Source organism: Oncorhynchus nerka, linkage group LG17, assembly GCF_034236695.1.
Source record: "Oncorhynchus nerka isolate Pitt River linkage group LG17, Oner_Uvic_2.0, whole genome shotgun sequence".
Lineage (NCBI taxonomy): Eukaryota > Metazoa > Chordata > Actinopteri > Salmoniformes > Salmonidae > Oncorhynchus > Oncorhynchus nerka.
This window is the reverse complement of record NC_088412.1, coordinates 42,978,019-42,998,861: the sequence shown is the minus strand read 5'-3', so window position 1 is coordinate 42,998,861 and position 20,843 is coordinate 42,978,019. Positions and strand designations below refer to the sequence as shown.

The 20,843-nt window shown below is 41.6% G+C and overlaps 1 protein-coding gene across 2 annotated transcripts; it reads left to right on the top strand.

Annotated features, from left to right (window-relative positions):
- Positions 1 to 11,379: 11,379 nt before the first annotated feature.
- Positions 11,380 to 15,474, top strand: LOC115145289 (prothymosin alpha-A-like). 2 transcript variants are annotated; one of them, XM_029686747.2, is made up of 5 exons: positions 11,380 to 11,553; positions 14,058 to 14,126; positions 14,421 to 14,511; positions 14,707 to 14,783; positions 14,867 to 15,474. In XM_029686747.2, exons 1-5 carry the CDS (start codon positions 11,509 to 11,511, stop codon positions 14,906 to 14,908), a joined length of 324 nt encoding a protein of 107 aa, XP_029542607.1. In that variant the 5' UTR covers positions 11,380 to 11,508; the 3' UTR covers positions 14,909 to 15,474. The 2 variants fall into 2 exon arrangements, with proteins under 2 accessions (XP_029542607.1, XP_029542606.1); XM_029686746.2 differs by lacking the exon at positions 11,380 to 11,553 and adding an exon at positions 12,840 to 13,317.
- Positions 15,475 to 20,843: the final 5,369 nt, after the last annotated feature.

Genomic DNA, 20,843 nt, shown 5'->3' with positions numbered 1-20,843 from the left:
GCTGAAGTAGGCTAGCTGGCAGAGGCTGCGTTGTTGACTATGTAGGCTAGCTGGCAGTGGCTGCGTTGTTGACACTACACTAATCAAGTCGTTCCGTTGAGTGTAATAGTTTCTACTGTGCTGCTATTCGGGGCTAGCTGGCTAGCTAGCAGTGTTGATTACGTTACGTTGCGTTAAAAGAACGACAATAGCTGGCTAGCTAACCTAGGAAATCGCTCTAGACTACACAATTATCTTTGATACAAAGACGGCTATGTAGCTAGCTACGATCAAACAAATCAAGCCGTTGTACTGTAATGAAATGAAATGAAAAATGTGATACTACCTGTGGAGCGAAGCGAAATGCGACCGGATTGTTGAGTGCGGAAGTTCTGTTCGGTAGACGTTGGCTAGCTGTTGGCTAGCTAGCAGTGTCTCCTACGTTAAGGACGACAAATAGCTGGCTAGCTAACCTCGGTAAATTAAGATAATCACTCTAAAACTACACACTCTAAACTACACAATTATCTTGGATACGAAGACAGCAAAGACAACTATGTAGCTAGCTAACACTACACTAATCAAGTCGTTCAGTTGAGTGTAATAGTTGTGCTGCTAATCGGTAGACGGTGGACTAGCTAACGGTGGACGTTAGCTAGCTGGCTAGCTGCAGGGCAGTGTAGACTGCGTTAGGACGACGAAATACGATAATTACGCAATTATCTATGATACAAAGACGGCTATGTAGCTAGCTAAGAAGAAATTGCTAAGATTAGACAAATCAAACCGTTGTACTATAATGAAATGTAATGAAATGTAATACTACCTGCGGACCGAGTGCAGATGCGACCGCTCGCTCCAACCCGGAAGTACGTTTGCTAGTTGTATGCCATGTGACTTTGGTGTGTCTTGGCCAATGTTTTAGTGATGTATTAAAGCTTTTCTGTAGTTACATTTTATTTTATTGTGTTTTACTTTGTTGCGCATATACCAGCTATGGAGAATTGGGCTGATTTTCTTAATATATCTCAGATAACGCACCATAGAATTATGCCTGGGTAACAACCTATTTCCAGGAAACAAATACTTAAGCAATCTGTGGTGTTCGGCAATCAAGTGCTTCAAATAGACTGTAAAACCATCTGATAACACTAGAGAAAATACAATGTTGACTATTCGAAGCAACAAAAACAGCAAATATCAGTGTTGATCATTTGGAGACACCAAGTCAGCAAAGATAAGTGATAGATTGCATAGTAGACACCAAGACTGAACGTCATTTAAGGCCAAATCATTGTAACCCTGAAGTAACTTCACTGCAGGGGGTCTGTTGTTTCTTTCCAGAAACCATAGTTGAAGCTCGATATTCTCATGTCAATCTCTTTTTAGGTTAAATGCTCGTTTTGCAAGTGCTGTAGTAGAAATTTAAACTCATGCCCAACACCCTCCAAGATGTCATGCATGATATCAACTGAAAAATTCTGACTTGCATGAACATAACTGTAATTAATTACATTTTTGAACACCCATCACATCTAAGAGTTTCAAAGTCGTCATAGAGGAGCTGAGCTTGTTTTGCACATTTCTCTTTTGAGAATAGAGCATGATTCTCAATGAACGCTCCATCATTTAAGTCTTTCTTTGGGACCATCCACAGGCTGGAACATTTAGTGTATGTGTGCATTTTTATAAAGACTCTAACGTCAGCAAAATGGGTATGTACATACATTCATCTGTAACAATAACCTGGTTATATGTTACAGTGGTTCTATTTGCGCTGCATGTCAAATCTTGTGCCAAGAACATATTCAACTGGATCCACAGTTCCCACTTCTCTGAGAAATATTTAAACCTTTTGGTTTCAGAATTCAATACACTGATAGGATTTTCCATTTTCCAAACAGATCTGTTTAATGCAACATTCTGGCCCTCAGCTCTGCTACCCTGGATTCACCTTAGTTGTTTCAACGTCGTAGATTGTCATTTGTAGAAAAGTGTACATGTTTGCCAGACTCTGACTGTATGAGGTACTGAATACAAAGTGAGCTTTGAAAAACTAATTAAAACAGCCCAGTGAGCCTATAGGGCTGTTGGGCTGCAAGCATATAGGGCTGTTGACTTCCGGTGATGCCATCCAAATGCTGCTGGATGCTGGTCCCTGCCTATTAGACAATAATATATTGTTAGAACACCTACTACTTATTCTCACAAGCCAGACAGTTTTTTCCTCCTAACATTGTAATATTTCTTGCTTTACACACAATAGTGCTCACCCATTAGATGTTTTACTTTTCTATGATCGCTCATGATCACTCTGACCACAAAACAAAGCACATATCTGATCCTTCCAGGAATATGAGCTACAGTATACAGCCTCACTATCGTGGAACAATCTGCTCCCTCTAAGGCAGGCACACAAGCCAGGGGCCTCCTGAGTGGTGCAGAAGTCTAAGGCACTGCGTCGCAGTGCTTGAGACGTCACAACAGACCCAGGTTCGTTCTCAGGCTGTGTCACAACCGGCCGTGACCGGGAGTCCCATAGGGCGGCGCACCAATGTGTATGTTTCCTCAGAAACATTGGTGCAGCTGGCTTCCGGGTTATGCAGGCGGGTGTTCAGGAGTGTGGTTTGGTGTGTCATGTTTCGGAGGATGCATGACTTGACCTTTGCCTCTCCCGAGCCCGCTGGGGAGTTGTAGCAATGAGATAAGATTGTAATTGGATCGCATTTGGATATCATGAAATTGGAGAAAATTCTCCTCTCCTCCAGGACTCCCCAGCCACTGAGGTGAGACACAGACAGATGGAGACAAACACACAGACCCACATACTGTATAAACACACACAGGCAGACAGGCACACACACACACCCACACACACTCACGCAGCCAGAGCCTCTTCCTGACTACCACGTGATATGATCAAGATATTGGTGGATCATGGGTAAACCATTAAGTTTTAAAAACATTAAGATCAATGTTTTGTCTTCATGTATTATTGGAAATCTTATTGCCAATCCCCCATGACATGTGAATGCAGTATATGCAAGAGGAATAGTTTCCTTGTTTCCGTACCTGGCCGACCCCAAAAGCAAAACTGACTATGTGATTATGAAATAAATCTGGGTCCCAATTCACTCTCTACCACTTCTCCTTAGCCCTAAACCATTGATGTTTGCAGATTTGAAGGATGTGGAAAGGTGTAAGTAGTGTACTTGGAGCTTTCTGTGATGTGGTGAGGTTGGACCCAGGTGCAGAGAAGAGACCAGACGAAGAATCAGTCGTTAAGGATATACATAATACTTTATTGGAAAATGGTAGCCGCAGGATCACAGTACACTTGCAAAACGACAAACACTAAGTCTCAAACTCACTCCGGAAACGAATACACACGGTAAACGATTCAAGCTCCTGCAAAGGACAACAGAAAACACACCTCTTTTTACAGGGAAATCAGAATAGGACACACCTGAGTGTCGTTAATGTTTCTAGGACGGTCTCTGCCGCAATGTGGTGACAGGTGGAACCATGACAGTACCCCTCATTCTAGGAGTGGCTCCAGCCACAGAGCCAGGGTGAGCACCACTTAGTTGGTTGAAGTCCCGAACAAGTCCCGCATCCAGGATGTCCCGGGCAAGCACCCAAGCCCTCTCCTCGGGCGTAGCCCTCCCAGCAGTCCACCAGGTACTACAGGGTGCCTGCCTGGGACCCGATGAGCCTCCAACAGACGCCGGACAGTGTAGGCCGGGCGACCATCAACAAGTCGAGGGGCGGAGGGGCAGGTGTGGGGAGAGAGAAGGGACTGGTCCTTACCAGTTTGAGACGGGAGATGAGGAAGGATGGACAGACCCTCATAGACCTGGGAAGCTGGACACGAGATAGGTGACCGGGTTGATGCGACTCAGGATCTTGAATGGTCCTATATAGCGGGAAGTGATATTCCGCGAGTCCACCTTTAAGGGTAGATCACAGGTAGACAGCCACACTCTTTGACCCGGTTGGGGGAGCCTGGTGTTGGTGTCAGGTAGAGGAGCAGATCAAGGAGGATCGGGCTCTGATCCAGGTGCGACGACATCGTCTAATGAACGCCTCGGCTGATGGCACCCCCGCTTCGGCCTCTTGTTCAGGAAAGGGGGGGGGGGGGGGTGAACTGACACTCGAACGGTGACAGAGTTCACCAGTGTGTTGTGAGCATACTCTGCTCAGACGAGGAACTTGCTCCAGTTGCTGGCCTGGGTGGAGACAAAACAGCGGAGGAACTGCTCCAGCTCCTGGTTGGCCTGGTCCACTTGCCCATTCGACTGTGGGTGGAACCCCGAGGAGAGACTCACCGACGCCCCCAACAGGAATCAGAAGGCTTTCCAATACCGTGTGACGAACTGGGGCCCACGATCCGAGACAATGTCCTGCGGAAGTCTGTGTAGTCGATAGACATGGGTAATCATGAGACCAGCGGTCTCCTTCGCTTAGGGAAACATGGGTCAGGCGATGAAATGGGCTGCCTTGGAAAACCGATCGACAACCATCAGAATAGTGGTAAGCCCTTGGGATGGGGGTAACCCTGTGATAAAGTCTACGGACAGGTGGGACCAGGGCCGGCTGGGGATTGGCAGAGGTTGGAGCAACCTGAGGACTTAGGACTCAGGTTTCCCTCTCCACCCCTCAAGGGCCCACTTACCTGCCAAGAGCTCCCGGTTGCCTTTATCGTAGTTAAGTTCCGCTGGCGAGAACCGCTTGGGGAGAAAGGCACATGGGTGCAGTTTCTTGTCCCACTCTTTCTGCTGAGAAAGGACCACCCAAGAGTGTGCAAATCTGTCATCAAGGCAAAGGGTGGCTACTTTGAAGAATCTCAAATATAATATATATTTTGATTTGTTTAACACCTTTTTTGGTTACTACATGATTCCATATGTGTTATTTCATAGTTTTGATATCTTCACTATTATTTTACAATGTAGAAAATAGTACAAATAAAGAAAATCCTGGAATGAGTAGGTGTGTCCAAACTTTTGACTGGTACTGTATGTATACACTGAACAAAAAAATTAACTTAAGATGTAGTGTTTTTCCCATGTTTCATGAGCTGAAATAAAATATCCCAGAAATGTTCCATTCGCACAAGAAGCGTAATTCTCTAAAATGTTGTGAACAAATTGCTTGCTGTTAGAGAAAATGTTTATTTTGCCAAGATAATCTATCCACCTGACAGGTGTAGCATATCAATAAGCTGATTAAACAGCATGATCATTACATAGATGCACCTTGTGATGTGTACAATAAAAGGCCACTCTAAAATGTGCAGTTTTGTCATACAACACAATGCCACAAATGTCTCAAGTTTTGAGGGAGTGTGCAATTGGCATTCTGACTGCAGGAATGTCCACCAGAGCTTTTGTCAGAGAATTGAACGTTAATCCCTCTACCATAAGCCACTTGTAATGGTGTTTTAGAGAATTTGGTAGTATGTCTAACCGGCCTCACAACCACATGTAATCAAGCCAGCCCAGGACCTCCACATCTGGCTTCTTCACCTTCGTAATTGTCTGAGACCAGCTACGCGGACAGCTGATGACACTGTGGGATTTCTTGATTGGCAGTGCCCACAAAAGATGAGAAATGAACCTAAACCACATCGTGAGCTACACTCACATATCTGAAATTACATGATGAATTGATGTTTACTGACCATGAAAAGCATGCAGTTAGGCCTACTTGCTAAATAACTCTGACAATAGAGCTAAATGTGCGCAATTGTTTTGCATGAAATGATCTGAAATTTGTAGTTGACTATGCTTTTCAAGAGATGATATATTACAACCAAATAGTTAACATTTGTTCAACAATTACCTTGATAACGGCACGCAGTTGTCAATGGTTTTAGTGGTGCTGGGGTCTCTTTGCCCCCCAGTAGGTAAATCGAACGCTCTGCAGCTTATTGTAACATTTTATTGATAACGACTTATACAGGCTTTATGACCATGTTTTCACAAATGTTCACACATTTGATATAATTAGGGGACAATATCTGGAAGTAAAGTGAAAGGGGCGGTTATTTTCACAGGGTAGCAATGGCATAATTCTCCAGAACCTGTCAGTCACCTGTATCAGACTCTTGATTTTCTTTAATCCTTGCACCTCTTATGTGAAATGTCTCTAGCAATCCAATAAAATACTACAGTCAGTCAACATCCACAAAACGACACCTTCCGAAAAGTATGGAGGATTGTCTACAAACATAAACAGTTGAAGTCTGAAGTTCACATACACTTAGGTTGGAGTCATTAAAACTTGTTTTTCAACCACTACACAAATCTACTTTGTGCATGACACAAGTAATTTTTCCAACAATTGTTTACAGACAGATTATTCACTCATTGTATAACAATTCCAGTGGGTCAGAAGTGTACATAAACTAAGTTGACTTTTCCTTTAATCAGCTTGGAAAATTCCAGAAAATTATGTCATGGCTTTAGAAGCTTCTGATAGGCCAATTGACATCATTTGAGTAAATTGGAGGCGTAGCTGTGGATGTATTTCAAGGTCTTTCTTCAAACTCAGTGCCTCTTTGCTTGACATCATGGGAAAATCAAAAGAAATCAGCCAAGACCTCAGACAAAAAGCTATAGACCTCCACAAGTCTGGTTCATCCTTGTACAAACAATAGTATGCAAGTATAAACACCATGGAGGAGACGGGAAGGAGACGTGTTCTGCCTCCTAGAGATTAATGTACTTTTGTGCAAAAAATGCAAAACAATCCCAGAACAACAGCAAAGGACCTTGTGAAGATGCTGTTGTTGTTGGGTTGCTTGCTGCAGCAGGGACTGGTGCACTTCACAAAATAGATGGCATCATGAGGGAGGAGAAATGATGTGGATATATTGAAGCAACATCTCAAGACATCAGTCAGGAAGCTTGGTCGGAAATGGGTCTTCCAAATGGACAATGACCCCATGCATACTTCCAAAGTTGTGGCAAAATGGCTTAAGGACAACAAAGTCAAGGTATTGGAGTGGCCGTCACAAAGCCCTGACCTCAATCCTATAGAAAATTTGTGGGCAGAACAGAAAAAGCGTGTGTGAGCAAGGAGGTCTACAAACCTGACTCAGTTACACCAGCTCTGTCAGGAGGAATGGGCCAAAATTCACCCAACTTCTTGTGGGAAGCTTGTGGAAGGCTATCCGAAACGTTTGACCAAAGTTAAACAATTTAAAGGCAATGCAACCAAATACTAATTGAGTGTATGCAAACTTCTGACCCACTGGGAATGCGATGAATGAAATAAAAGCTGAAATAAATCATTCTCCCTACTATTATTCTGACATTTCACATTCTTAAATTAAAGTGGTGATCCTAACTGACCTAAAACAGGGAATTCTTACTTGGATTAGATGTCAAGAATTGTGAAAAACTGAGTTTAAATGTATTTGGCTAAGGTGTATGTAAACTTCCGACTTCAACTGTACAATCAAAATTTTATGAAATCAAATAGACATAGTAGAGAAAGAAAGCTCATCGTGAATACTGTGTGTGTGTGTGTGTGTGTGTGTGTTTGCGTGCGTGTGTGTTTCTGAACAGTTTTCCTATGGGTTTCCAGTTGATTCTCATCCATTCACATCGACAGAATAATATAGACAGTAATACAGGACATAAAATGGCCACTAACTAGCCAGAAGTACATATAATAATATTTTTTTATAAATAGTTATATGGATGATCACACAAGCATGTGTTGTTTGTTGTAGGTGTTTCTATAATCTCATTTCTCTGAAAGAATATTCTGATGAAGGCTTTCATTTCAGATAGATAGCACACACACACAACTGCTGATAACACTTTGAGACAGAGAGTACGCAAACACTTTCTTATCAGTTGTTTGTTATTTATTGTTTGTCTATAGTATATGGTTTTGGCTGTGTGGAGTAGTCATTATGTAATCTGTTGTTGTTTCTTGTTGTTGTCCGTATAGTCATACTCAGTAACAATTACCCCTTGGTGACAAATCAAATGTATTGAATTGTTTTTTATTTTCAGGAGGCTGTTGCATACTGCTCACCATTGCAAAAATGTGTTATTAATGTGTAATAGTCAGATGAAGACAGAATTTGCAACTGGATCATTTCTAGAGTGCCCTGAAATTACTGAACACATCAAACCCAATACTGCTGCAGAACACGAACAGCTACAATTACGTTGATTACTGTAAAGCAATGCTGTGTAGGTGAGAAAGCCTATGCAGATTCTGTCTGCCCAAAACAATCTTTCAATATGCTTTGTAGATGCTTAAATCAAAACTATAAGATAGCGGCAAATGAAGAACTCACATCTTTCGGTCAATCTTGCATTGCTATTTTGCCATCTGTTTGAGGAGCTCCTCCAGTGTATTGAGTGTTCCACTAGAGGGCGAAGTGGAGAGAGGAGAGAGTAACTGTGGTAACAATAGCACAGAAAGATGAGACAGTAACTCTTTAAGGACACTTTGATGTTAAATATGACAGGCAGGCAGCCCATTGACAATCCCACAGCTTTTCTTTATGTTGTTCTACCACAGATAGTAATTCCATGTGTGCAGCATATCCAGAATGGTCACGTAATTGCCTCACATGAATTACATCGTTCTATGGAGTGTTTACAGAAATTAATCTAGAATGTCATCTAGGAACTCCAGGGCATGGAGCGATACTGTAATAACACTTCAGTGGTTATCCATTTACAGAGAAGGGTGTGTGTGGGGTGTGGGTGTGTGTGTGCGCGCGTGTGTGTGTGCGCGCGCGCGTGTGTGTGTGTGTGTGTGTGTGTGTGTGTGTGTGTGTGTGTGTGTGTGTGTGTGTGTGTGTGTGTGTGTGTGTGTGTGTGTGTGCGCGTGTGTGTGCGTGTGTGTGGGTGTGTACTGTATGTACTGTGTATGTGCCTGTGTGAGATAAGATCCCATCTCTGTAACAGGACAACACACATGTTCCATCCAGGACTGGATCCTCTCTGAAAGTCACAGCATGTCGAGTCCATAGGGGCCTCCTTAGGAAGAGATGTTTTCATTTCTACAACGTAACACACAGCAACCTGACACAAATGCCCTACAATTCCTTACAAATGTAACACATGCTTGCTTTGATCATTGAATACATACCACACATTAGTGCACATTTACAGCATGTAAGATTGAAAACATGCAGTCAAACACACAAAACTTTTTTCCATTCCCTTTTTCCTATTTTATTCACGACAGAAAATAACAACCACAATTATTGTTATGTGCAAATGCCTAATAAATATGACCCTAGGTACGTACAGCTGTTGCAACTAACTACTGACATCAGTGCCCTATGTCATTGGGATCATACTATATGGTGCATAGCCCAACTGTCTCAATAGGCCATTTAAAATAGATTCTTTATTCAAAATCATGAATTAACATATGTCAGCATCTAGTAACTTTGTGCTATCCAGTACTGCGGGTTTTAAATAAATAATTCCACACTCTCCAGGTTTTGCAAACACCCCTAGTGGAGTACTACATTTGATTGAAAGTCGGACTATCCAATCCATGGGGGCAAAGCGTCAGGTTTATGTTTGCTCCAGTTCATCTACCAATGAGGTTAGTTCTTTTACAATCACGACGACATATGGCACTTGGAAAAGGCCATCTTGGTGAGGTAAGTATCTCCTTTTATTTCAATGGCGCACTCATGCATAAAAGGAATCACTATGCAGCACTTTTACATTTGTTTTCTGACAATGTGCTAGATTTTTTTCTTTTTTTCTATATCTTTATAGTCCTTGACTCCTTGGTGTAGTAGGCTATAGGTTAAACTCATTATGACCTCATTTTTTCTTTGTGCCAAATGTCTGCACAGTGTGCATAAAGTATGTGCATAAAGTAGCATTAAAATTAATTTCCTGACTGGTTGCTATTTCTAAACAACGGATCCTCCAACAAATATGCTCTAAACATCTTTCTGAAGTAAATCTTGGTGGCGTCGACCTTCACTCACACAAACACACAATAATGTCTGAGCCGGGAAAGGGAAGCTTTTACCCGCGGAAAAGGGCGCATTTCGGTTTCCAGAGCGCGTGCGCGAGAGAGAGAGAGACATAGAGAGAAGAGAGAGGGAGGGGCGTAGATAGAGAAGGGGAGGGGTGCGGAGAGAGAAAGAGAGAGAGAGAGAGAGAGAGAAGAGGGAGAGAGGGAGGGGCATAGATAGAGAAGAGGAGGGGTGCGGAGAGAGAGAGAGAGAGAGAGAAGAGAGAAGAGAGAGAGAGGGAGGGAGGGGCATAGATAGAGAAGAGGAGGGGTGCGGAGAGAGAGAGAGAGAGAGAGAGATTTCTTCATTACATTATTTAGGCTACATTTATTCATATACAGAATATAAAGATAAGTATTTTAGCAAACTAGACCGTCTATCAGTCAAATGAAAGTGCAAGCAGGGTCAACCATCAACACCTCATATAATAAACATTACATAACCTTTTTAAGTAATGATTGATGTGTTATTACATATAACAACTGCGGATGTGTGTGTTACATGTTGCCCAATGCAGTAGTCTAGAACTGAATCCATCTGTCCACTATTGGACATATCCTATGTGGGAGTTGCAATTGAATATTGGCATATATTACATACTGACCCGAGAATCGTTCACTTTGACAAATGCCTGTTCACACCACTACCATCCAGATGGCGAGGTGCATCAAAGCTGGGACCGAGAGACTGAAAAACAGCTTCTATCTCAAGGCCATCAGACTGCTAAACAGCAATCACTAACTCAGAGAGGCTGCTGCCTACATTGAGACCCAATCACTGGCAACTTTAATAAATGGATCACTAGTCACTTTAAACAATGCCACTTTAAATAATGCAACTTTAATCATGTTTACATATCTTACATTACTCATATAAAATGTATATACTGTATTTTATACCATCTATTGCACCTTGTCTATGTCGCTCCACCATCCCTCATCCATATATTTATATGTACATATTCTCATTCACCCTTTTAGATTTGTGTGTATTAGGTCGTTGTTGGGAAATTGTTAGATTACTTGTTAGATATTACTGCACTGTCAGAACTAGAAGCACAAGCATTTCGCTACACTCGCATTAACATCTGTTAACCATGTGTATGTGACCAATACCATTTGATTTGATGTAATCTTGTGTTGACAGATAGTAGCCTATGCTATGGGGGTCATCGATCCCAGCGCGGTGGGGCGGACAACTACTCGTCAAAGCAATGATTCGGAGAGACTGGTTAGGGGGCGTGAGCGCCTCTCTGAAAATACTGTCCATTGTTCCCCTCGGACCAATCCGGGCTAGAAATGTTCCTAAATATGGACCAATCATAACGCACTGGTCGTCCCCCGACTCCACCCAGAACTGTATATTATAGGTTCCCCTATCGAGCCATATGCCACTGGCACTATTGGCTATCTTTTTTTCTTTTACAGTGGTCGGACTGAGTGGATTGTAATCATTATTTATAAATATTTTTTATGATCTCAACATTTGTTACATTAGGCTAAGACAGAAACATGGCTGACGCAAAAGTCGAAACTAGTACGGAGATCTCTGCCAAGGTAAGTGGACGGCAATTTGTGACCTGAGTGATGAATAAATGACAACTTCTACACTTTCTTTCATTTAAATATATTCCGGACTAAAGATTTTGAATGGAGAACAACTATCGGAAGCTGGAACAAGTGTTCAGCCGAGCTTCATTAAACCTAACTGGCTTTGGATGTGTCTTCTGTTGCGGATATTGGAATAGAAACAGTTTTATTGGAGATCTCTGTTATATTAGATCAAATGTAGGCAAACAATATTTTGAAAGTTGCACTCACTCACTAGTCTATTGAAACATACACGCCAAGCGATGCCTTTTTTTGCCCGGAGTATAACAGTCTGCGCGCGGTTCTTTGTTTATGCTAACGTGTCCGTCCTCTTGAACACCGATTTTCTGCTCTTTTGAATAACTCAATCACACACGCACGTCTGGTTTACCATTTCGATTAATTACCTTTGTTTACATCTAATATCATAGGCTACATTGCAGTTACCGGACGCAATCGCGGCTGCTACAGTGACTATTGATCTGTTCTCCGATTTTGTTCCACGCACCGGTCTGTCATAACTTGCTACTTGAATATATACCATTGTTTTTGGATGTGGTTTCATGGAGTATATGATATTGATATAGAAGTTTACTAGGAATGGCTCGGGCATAAAAGCATCGCGCCTTTTAGAATACAGAATGAGGTGAAAGGGATTTAAACAGCGCGTAAATGTTTAACAACGTAACCAACATAAAACAATGATACCCGACCTAAGTACGAGATGATATAGAGAGGGAGGTTTAAGACCGTAATTATTTTTGCATAACTGCAAACGGAGTAATGATAGCTGCTCCTGTATTAAAGCTCAGTGTTAATTTTGAGTGATTTACGGCTGTATTGACATGGATAAGCCATCCGATGTGTTCATTCCAGGCTTGTCTGCGCGCAATGTGACAGTGCCTCGATAGGAGCTCCGGAGCCTTCCGGTTTAAGAGCATCAGTTGAGTGTAATATGTGGGCTTTGGTGGCGCCAATAACGATAGGAATAACCAGTGTCAGACGTGAGTGCGAGCGAAAAGTTGAACTGTGTCCATTCTCTCTCTCTCTCTCTCTCTCTCTCTCTCTCTCTCTCTCTCTCTCTCTCTCTCACTCACTCACACACACCAGCTCCTTTACAGCGTAACCCTATTTAGAGAGAGAGAGAGAGAGAAAGAGCGAGAGAGAGGGGGCGGGGGGCGTTCACGACAAAAACCAACACTGCACTGCCTCTTGAAGGCATAGTTTCTACCTGCTGAACCAATGGCGCGCTACTTCTTACATTGAACAATTTTAGTAATTTAGCAGACACTCTTATCCAGAACGAATAACAGTAGTGAGGTTTCGTACTTTCTTCCCGTACTGGCTTACATTGAACAATTTTAGTAATTTAGCAGACACTCTTATCCAGAACGAATAACAGTAGTGAGGTTTCGTACTTTCTTCCCGTACTGGTCCCCCGTAGGAATCGAACCCAAAACCATGGTCTACCAACTGAGCCGCTAGTATGTTGATGTCTCTCTGTTAGCCTATCGGATGAAAAGTATGCTTAGTTTCCTTCGCTGTTGGAGCGGCGGCGCCGCTGTGCGTAGTTGCCTATAGGTAGGCTACAATACAATATTGGCATGTAAATGTATTGTTGAAGATGGAGGGTACAGGGAGATAGATGTAGTTGCTTACCGGCGTATGGGCTCATCATTACTCAGACTAAAGAATACATGTCCTTATAGGAAGATGTTAAAACTAATGACGGTAAGAAAATCTTTATTTTATTTTGGCCACTAAAAAGGGCTATTGGAAAAAGTGTTTTTGTCCTTCAAGTGAAAGGCCTAAACATAGCCTGCAACACCAACACCCGATCAGAATGTTTTTTGATTGATTACAAACCTTATTGTCTTCATTTGTAGAATGGAAAGTCAATCAAACGCATATCCATTCAATGCGCTATTGTCTCACTTCCCTGCAGTTAATTTAGTCAGCCTCCTTCTGGTAGTGTTCGTTTGCACGCTCTTATTGGCTGTGTTAAAATAACCTACCAGGGTTCAACGGGAATTGTAGTCTTTTTCCGGGCGTGTCTTCATAGCATCCCATTAGATGGGTCCTTGACTGAACTACAGTTATCGTTGAACTCAATTCCATCATGGTGTCAGGATGCAACACTTCTATTAGATCTCCAAAAGTTGGCGGGGAGTAAGAGCAGAAAAGCAACCAATAGGTTTAGGATCAAAGTGTTGCATTTCAAATGAAAAACGAAAGCATTCACATGTTTAGGTGAGGTTGGAGGGAGAGAGGGTGTGTATGTGTGTGTGTGTGTGCGTGTGACAACCTTCTCAACCTTCCGCTCATTTAGGTACAAGTCATCAAAACCACAATCAACTCTAGAAATAAATCTGAAGGCGTGAAACCTTGATTGAACCTGTGATAGATATTTTATCCAACATGTGACAAACAACACGACTTAAACATAGTCTCTCATTTTCACTTTTCCCTAGGACCTAAAAGAGAAGAAGCTTGTTGAAGAGGCAGAAAATGGAAAAGAGACCCCAGCCAATGGAAAAGCTGTAAGACTTCACCTTTAAGACTTTACCTTTTACCTTTAATAGACCCTTTTCCACATTTTACCTTTACGATGGAACTATCAGCTTCTTTTACACCTGTTCTCACCTGTCTTCTTCATTATCCTTATAAAAAGGTATTTGTAGAAGTAAATCTGAGGCAACTCATGTTTTCTTTTGTTTTTATTACTAACAAGATATCATCTGGTTATTACTTTCACTTCGAAATAATAGTGTCATCCAACATTTATTCTTCCCTGGAGACAAACATATCGGATGCATTGTATTGTTTTTCCACAGGAGGCTGAGGAGAATGGTGATCAAGACAATGATCTAGAGGAGGATGATGATGATGTGGGAGAGGAGGAGGATGAGGAAGATGATGCTGAGGGTAAGCGATCTGGTATTTCACAACGCTAAGATGACAGAGTATCCATTACATGTTGACATATGCACCTAGTGGCAGTGATGTGTATTTGCCTGTACTAGTCTGAGGCAGTCTGCCTGAGAAATTGTTTTGTTGGAGCGCCCTCTATGTGTCATAAACTGTAACTGCAAGAATCTAAACCTGCCTTCCTCTCTGAAGTTGATGAAGAAGATGAGGACGATGAGGTCGAGGGTCGTGCAGGCAAGAGGGTGGCAGAAGATGACGATGATGACGAGGTAATGCAACAACTTGAATCTATCTATTGCATTTACATGTAGAAACTGAAATGACTGATCACATATTGACTTGTTCTTTGCAGGATGATGTTGGAACAAAGAAGCAGAAAACCGCCAATGATTAAGAGTTGTGTGTTCAACCCCCTGGAAGCTGCTGCAACCTCTCTCCTTAAGCGCCAAACGTTTTGGAGGGAAACTGTGGTCATCATCAAGTAGAGTTCAACGTCCGTGTACACACACACAAAACTGCAATTTTTTTTAGAAAACCCAAGACTTCAAAGTTCTACCTTCTTAACAAGATACAGTACTTTAAAATGAGAATTTGTTTGTATTTTTATTTACATTTTATATTTTTGTACATATTGTTAGGAGGTCAGCCATTTTTCGACAGTGATCTCTGGTTACCAAACGGTGCTTTGAAGTTGATGCTTTTCTATGAAATAGACTTTACTTGTGGTTTGACCATGCCATGCTATCTCAACACAAACCTGTACACATTTCAGAAAACAATTCAATTTAAAGCATTCCAGTAACTTTGTAATTGTACTTTAGTTGTACCATACAAAGTTGGTTTGTATGAGATGGCAAGGCCAAAGAAAATAGGTTTATTTTCTGTCTGTTAAATGGCTGTCTGTTATGGTCTGTGTAATGTATGTGTGAATTTCTTGTATGACAATAAACCTGAATTTTATTTTGTGAGTTCTTATTTTCTTCTGATTCGTTTATTTTTTTTGTCTTGTATTTTTGACCCATCATAGATGGGGTTTCATAATGTTACAGTCAGCCACTTCAACTAGGAAAATCATCATGCAGCTTTTGGCTCTATAATCAATAATCTATAAAAGGATCGTTTTCAGACATGCTGTTCATTTGTTTTATTGGCCTGTTAGAACTGTATATCAATGTAAATGACTCATGCCTTGGCTTAAAGACTTCAAGATCTGGTCAATTATATTGCATTTAATAAATTTACCTGAGTGAATCCTTTTCCTTCCGATACACATTTCTTTGAACACCAAATATCACACATCAATACAAAAATACAGGAAGTGCTAATTGTCCAGTTCCACATGCATGCTCTTATGGGTTAATTTCGAGGAAATAACCAGGGAAATATTTTATGACCATTATTAGCCCAATGGACTGTATCTTTTCATTTGACATTAGAAGAGTAGATGTTGAAATCAAAAGAAACCTAACAGTATTAATCTGCTCAATGTATAAACTTCCATGTAATTACATCAATCAATTACCGTACTATGACATGATAATAACCAGACAAACACAAATATAATACAACTTCATTGTCCTCCCTCACAAGTTACATAATCACACATACATTATGTTAAAAACAGTACTACTACAGCTCATTCCTTTGCCTGCCACGTGTCTAGAGTCACTGTGGTTGCGCTTTATGTGGTAACATGGTTTCAGGTGGGATATAAACAGACATAAAACCGCTTCCTGTCACATTGTGCAGTAGTCAGGTGTTTCTGAGAGCTGTGGAGAGTCAGAGTGGAAATTGCAGCTGTTGGTTCTGTGGTTTTCCTGTGGGGCTATTAAGAACTTAAGCACAGACACAAACTAACAACCTCACTCCTTGACGAAAGCCATGCCGAAACGAGTCAGAGTTTTAAAAGTTGTTCCACTGAACATGCCATAGCAATAAAGGAACTTTGAAGAGCGCTATGAAGAGTGCCTTGGTTCTCCTTTTTTTCTATTGCAGAGCGAGAGAAGCAGCTATGCAATGCTAATAATAAGCCGTCAACCAGAGAGCAGAAAGAAACTGTTGCGGTTCCTCCTCCAATGCTGCTACTGCCTCCTCAACAAGTGGAAAAACGAGATGTTTTTCTATTTCGGGAAAACATCTCGCTAATGTTTTCTGTTTCCTTCTAGACGGCTGTGTCGACATAACTCATCTTTGATAAATAGCCTTGGAGGTTGTGGATTAATGAAGTATCTACCTATTCAGAATATCAACATAGGCTAAGATGTCAAAATTGTAAGGTGTAAAGCAGAAGGGAACAGTCTTTATTATGTATTGTGGAATACATGCAATATTATTCAATGGGGGGTACTGCTACGGAAAATTGTTGTTCAAATTAGACTACTACACATTCTGATCTAAATTATTTTAAATCAGAAACAGATTGGCGTGGATTAAACATTCATCTAATGAAGCATCATATACATATATATATATATATATATATATATATATATATACACCCTTTACCTTGATGACAGCTTTGCACTCTATTGGCATTCTCTCAACCAGCTTCACCTGGAATGTTTTCCCAACAGTCTTGAAGGAGTTGCCACCAGTGTCATCAGACCAAAGGACTAATGTCCATTGCTCGTGTTACTTGGCCCAAGCAAGTCTCTTCTTCTTGTTGGTGTCCTTTAGTAGTGGTTTCTTTGCAACAATTCGACCATGAAGGCCTGATTTACTCAGTCTCCTCTGAACAGTTGATGTTGAGATGTGTCTGTTACTTGAAGTCTGTGAAGCATTTATTTGGGCTGCAATTTCTGAGGCTGGTAACTTGAACGAACTCATCCTCTGCGGCTGTCAGGATTTGGCCAGGGTTGTTCCGGTTTTTGGTCACTAGATGCCCCCATTGTGCTTTTTGACCTTTTGTTTTCCCTTGATCCCCATTATTATTTGCACCTGTGCCTCGTTTCCCCTGATTGTATTTAAACCCTTAGTTTTCCTCAGTTCTTTGCTCTGTGTTTGTATGTTAGCACCCAGCCCTAGTATTCTGTGAACTCTTGTTGATCCCGGTGGACTCTCTTGTGGAATTCTGTTTTTTGTTCTTGTTTGTTTATTTATTTTTGAGTATCTTTTGAGGCTTTTTGTGCTATACCTTCCACCTTGTGGATTTACCTTTTTTTGTCTTGGAGGATTACCTTTGTTCTTGTGGAATTCCTTTTGAGGTTGTGGAGTTACATGTTTTCCTGAAGGACTTCACTTTTTACTTCATTAAATACACCGTCTCAAGTACTGCTGTGTCTGCCTCATCTTCTGGGTTCTGCCGACTATTCGTGGCTCAGTTGGTTAAGTGACTGTTTCTCACTCCGGAGACCCGGGTTCGTAACCGGGTCCTGACAGCGGCAGAGGTAACTCTGGGTCTTCCTGTCCTGTGGCGGTCCTCATGAGAGCCAGTTTCATAACGCGTCATGTTTTTTACGACTGCACTTTAAGAAACTTTCAAATTCTTGAAATCTTCCTGAATGACTGACCTTCATGTCTTAGAGTAATGATGGACTGTCGTTTCTCTTTGCTTATTTGAGCTGTTCTTGCCATAATATGGATTTTTACCAAATAGGGCTATCTTCTGTATACCAACCCTCCCTTGTCACAACACAACTGACTGGCTCAAACGCATTAAGAAGGAAAGAAACTCCACAAATTAAATTTGTGTTAGTCCAGTTAGTTACACATATGTGTGCGTGTGTGTGTATGCATATGTTTGTACGTTTGTGTGTCAGCTAGAGAGTGCTAAAAAAAGCAGTCAACTAGTCAGTGTGAGGCTGAAGGTTAGTGGCTCGCTGGTTCACAGATTAACACTGTATTTCCTCATGCATGCCAAGACACTGTACCACACGCACGCACGCACGCACGCACGCACTCACACAAACGCACGCACGCACTCACACAAACGCACGCACTCACACAAACACACGCAATGCAATGCTATCCTGTTCTACATATTTTGCTATGTCACAGTGATATTGTAGCTAGAGTGAGTTTTTGTACTGATGAGTGCAAACATATTTCAAACCTGATCCCTCATTGCTTTCCCAATAAAAAAGACAATGAAAAGCAAATGACACTGCTACCCTCACCAACATATGATTTGAAACACATCAATGTAGCTACACCAACATTTAGCTAACTCAAATTGCACACTCTAATAGTTCTCTAGCTCCATAACCCCAAATTACACACATAGTAGAATGTACTCCATTTACCGTAATTCACCCAAATTACACAGACCATTTCAGTTACTCACAAATCAACAAGTTCTTCCCAGAGCTGTCTGTCCGGCAGGGTGGAAAAGCTGCACATGGAAGAGAGTTGGGTGGAAAAGCTGCACATGGAAGAGAGTTGAATGCAGCCACTAAGTCACCAGTATTTTTGCTGCTGTGTTTAAGTATTGTTTCGAACCGGGCATCAGGCATGCACCAGGATCCAGAGCAGTGAACAAGTCCAAAAGGTTTGTTTGGCTCCTATGTTCTGTAACGATCTCTTCCTTTCAGTCTAGCGAACCCTACTGTGTCCTCTGATTGAACATAATGTTTGTGCCGCACATCCAAATGGAATGCCTTTGTTCTAGAAATCTCTCAATATCTCACCTCTCACTTTCTCTCTCTCTCTCTGTGTATGCAGAGGGAGCAGTATAATGTGTGTCTGTTCTGAACCCAGGATTTAGTTCCCTGGCAGACAGACAGAAGAGAGAGAGAGAGAGAGAGAAACACTCTTCACAGCACCTCCCAGAGAGCCACAATGCATGGTACTGTATTTCATACCCCTCTACTGCCACCTGGTGCTAAGGGGTACTGCTGCTCCATTTGACATTGCAGCCACCTTGGTAGAGCTGTCTTCTGTAGACTGCCTTATGAATAATAATCAACCAGTGCATCACCATAGCCCAAAATATATAAGATGCAATAGAAAATGGTAAGATTAGAGTATAAATGACTTTTTATTGCCTAAAGCCTTCCTCAAACCGTCTTTATCCCTCACTATGTTTGCCTTTTCTTATCTTATTGACAGCCAATGAGCCTACTGTTAGCCAGGTAGGGGAGAGTGGGTTATGTTGAGCCATTTTTTACTTTCAGAATCACTACATAAAGGGAAATATAGTATTCTTTCTAACAAAGATATATACATATCATTCAAGATGTTGTGAATCCCTGGAAATAATCAGAATTCACGTAAAAAATAAGTTTTGAAAAAATAGCTTGTCCAAAAAAAAAGGGGTCTATTGGCACGACCTACCCCGGATATGAGGTAAGTTAAGCATAGGGACAGGGTAAGTTGATCAGCTTTGGGGTAAGTGGGTGGTGGTGTCCTGTGACAGTGGATGATGGTGCTGGTAGGTCAAAGTTTAATTCATGGAATGGGGGTGTGGTATATTGTATATCTTAAATGTATGCCTACATTCAGACATAGATCTGTCTGTTCAATATCACTTACCCTTACATTTCTTGACCAGTTGTCTGGGACAGGGATGTTGTTTTGATGTGTCAATTCGTAGGAAAGTTCTCTGCATTTGAAGCTACTAAGCCCATTAAACTGGTCCGCAAGATTCTTAGCAAGCTCAGACTCCGTGTCATCAGATAAAAACTTGTGAGCCTCTGCTACTCTATCAAAGCCTCTCTTTCACACAGGTACATGTTTGTTTTGTTTTGTCTTTTAATTTTTTTGTTGTTACATATATTCAAATGGACTTCTTCCCTTCTCTCACTTCCTTGACTGCTCTCTCAAGAACCTCAGGGGGGTATAGACGCCTGCTTGTTTTATGTTTGTATACACGGGGCATGATGTCAACTTTCCCTGCTATGCGGAAGACACAGCTGTACATTTCAATGAAACATGGTAAAGCCCCACAATTGCCTACCCTGGAAGCCAATATTAATTTAACCTTTATTTAACTTGGCAAGTCAGTTAAGAACAAATTCTTTTTTACAATGACGGCCTACCCCGGCCAAACCCTAACAACGCTGGGCCAATTGTGCGACGCCCTATGGGACTCCCAATCACGGCCGTTCGTGATACAGCCTGGAATCGAACCAGGGTCTGTAGTGACACCTCAAGCACTGAGATGCAGTGCCTTAGACCACTGCGCCACTCGGGAGCCCAAAAGTGGATTGCGGAAGTTGAAGTGGATAGAGTCAAATGTACTTATAAACTTGGACAAAACATAGATAATAGTTCTACGTCCCAAGAAACAAAGAGATCTGCTAGACCCTGATCTCTCTTTTGATGAACATATCAACAATATTAGAGGGCAGCCTTTTTCCATCTTCATAACACTGAAAAAATCAGAAACCTTT

Excerpts from the sequence above, each read along its gene's own strand:
- LOC115145289 (XM_029686746.2), top strand. The coding sequence starts at position 13,252 with ATGGGCTCATCATTACTCAGACTAAAGAATACATGTCCTTATAGGAAG. Across the intron at positions 14,127-14,420 it reads CCCCAGCCAATGGAAAAGCT|GAGGCTGAGGAGAATGGTGA; the intron begins GTAAGACTTCAC and ends GTTTTTCCACAG. Across the intron at positions 14,784-14,866 it reads AAGATGACGATGATGACGAG|GATGATGTTGGAACAAAGAA; the intron begins GTAATGCAACAA and ends TGTTCTTTGCAG.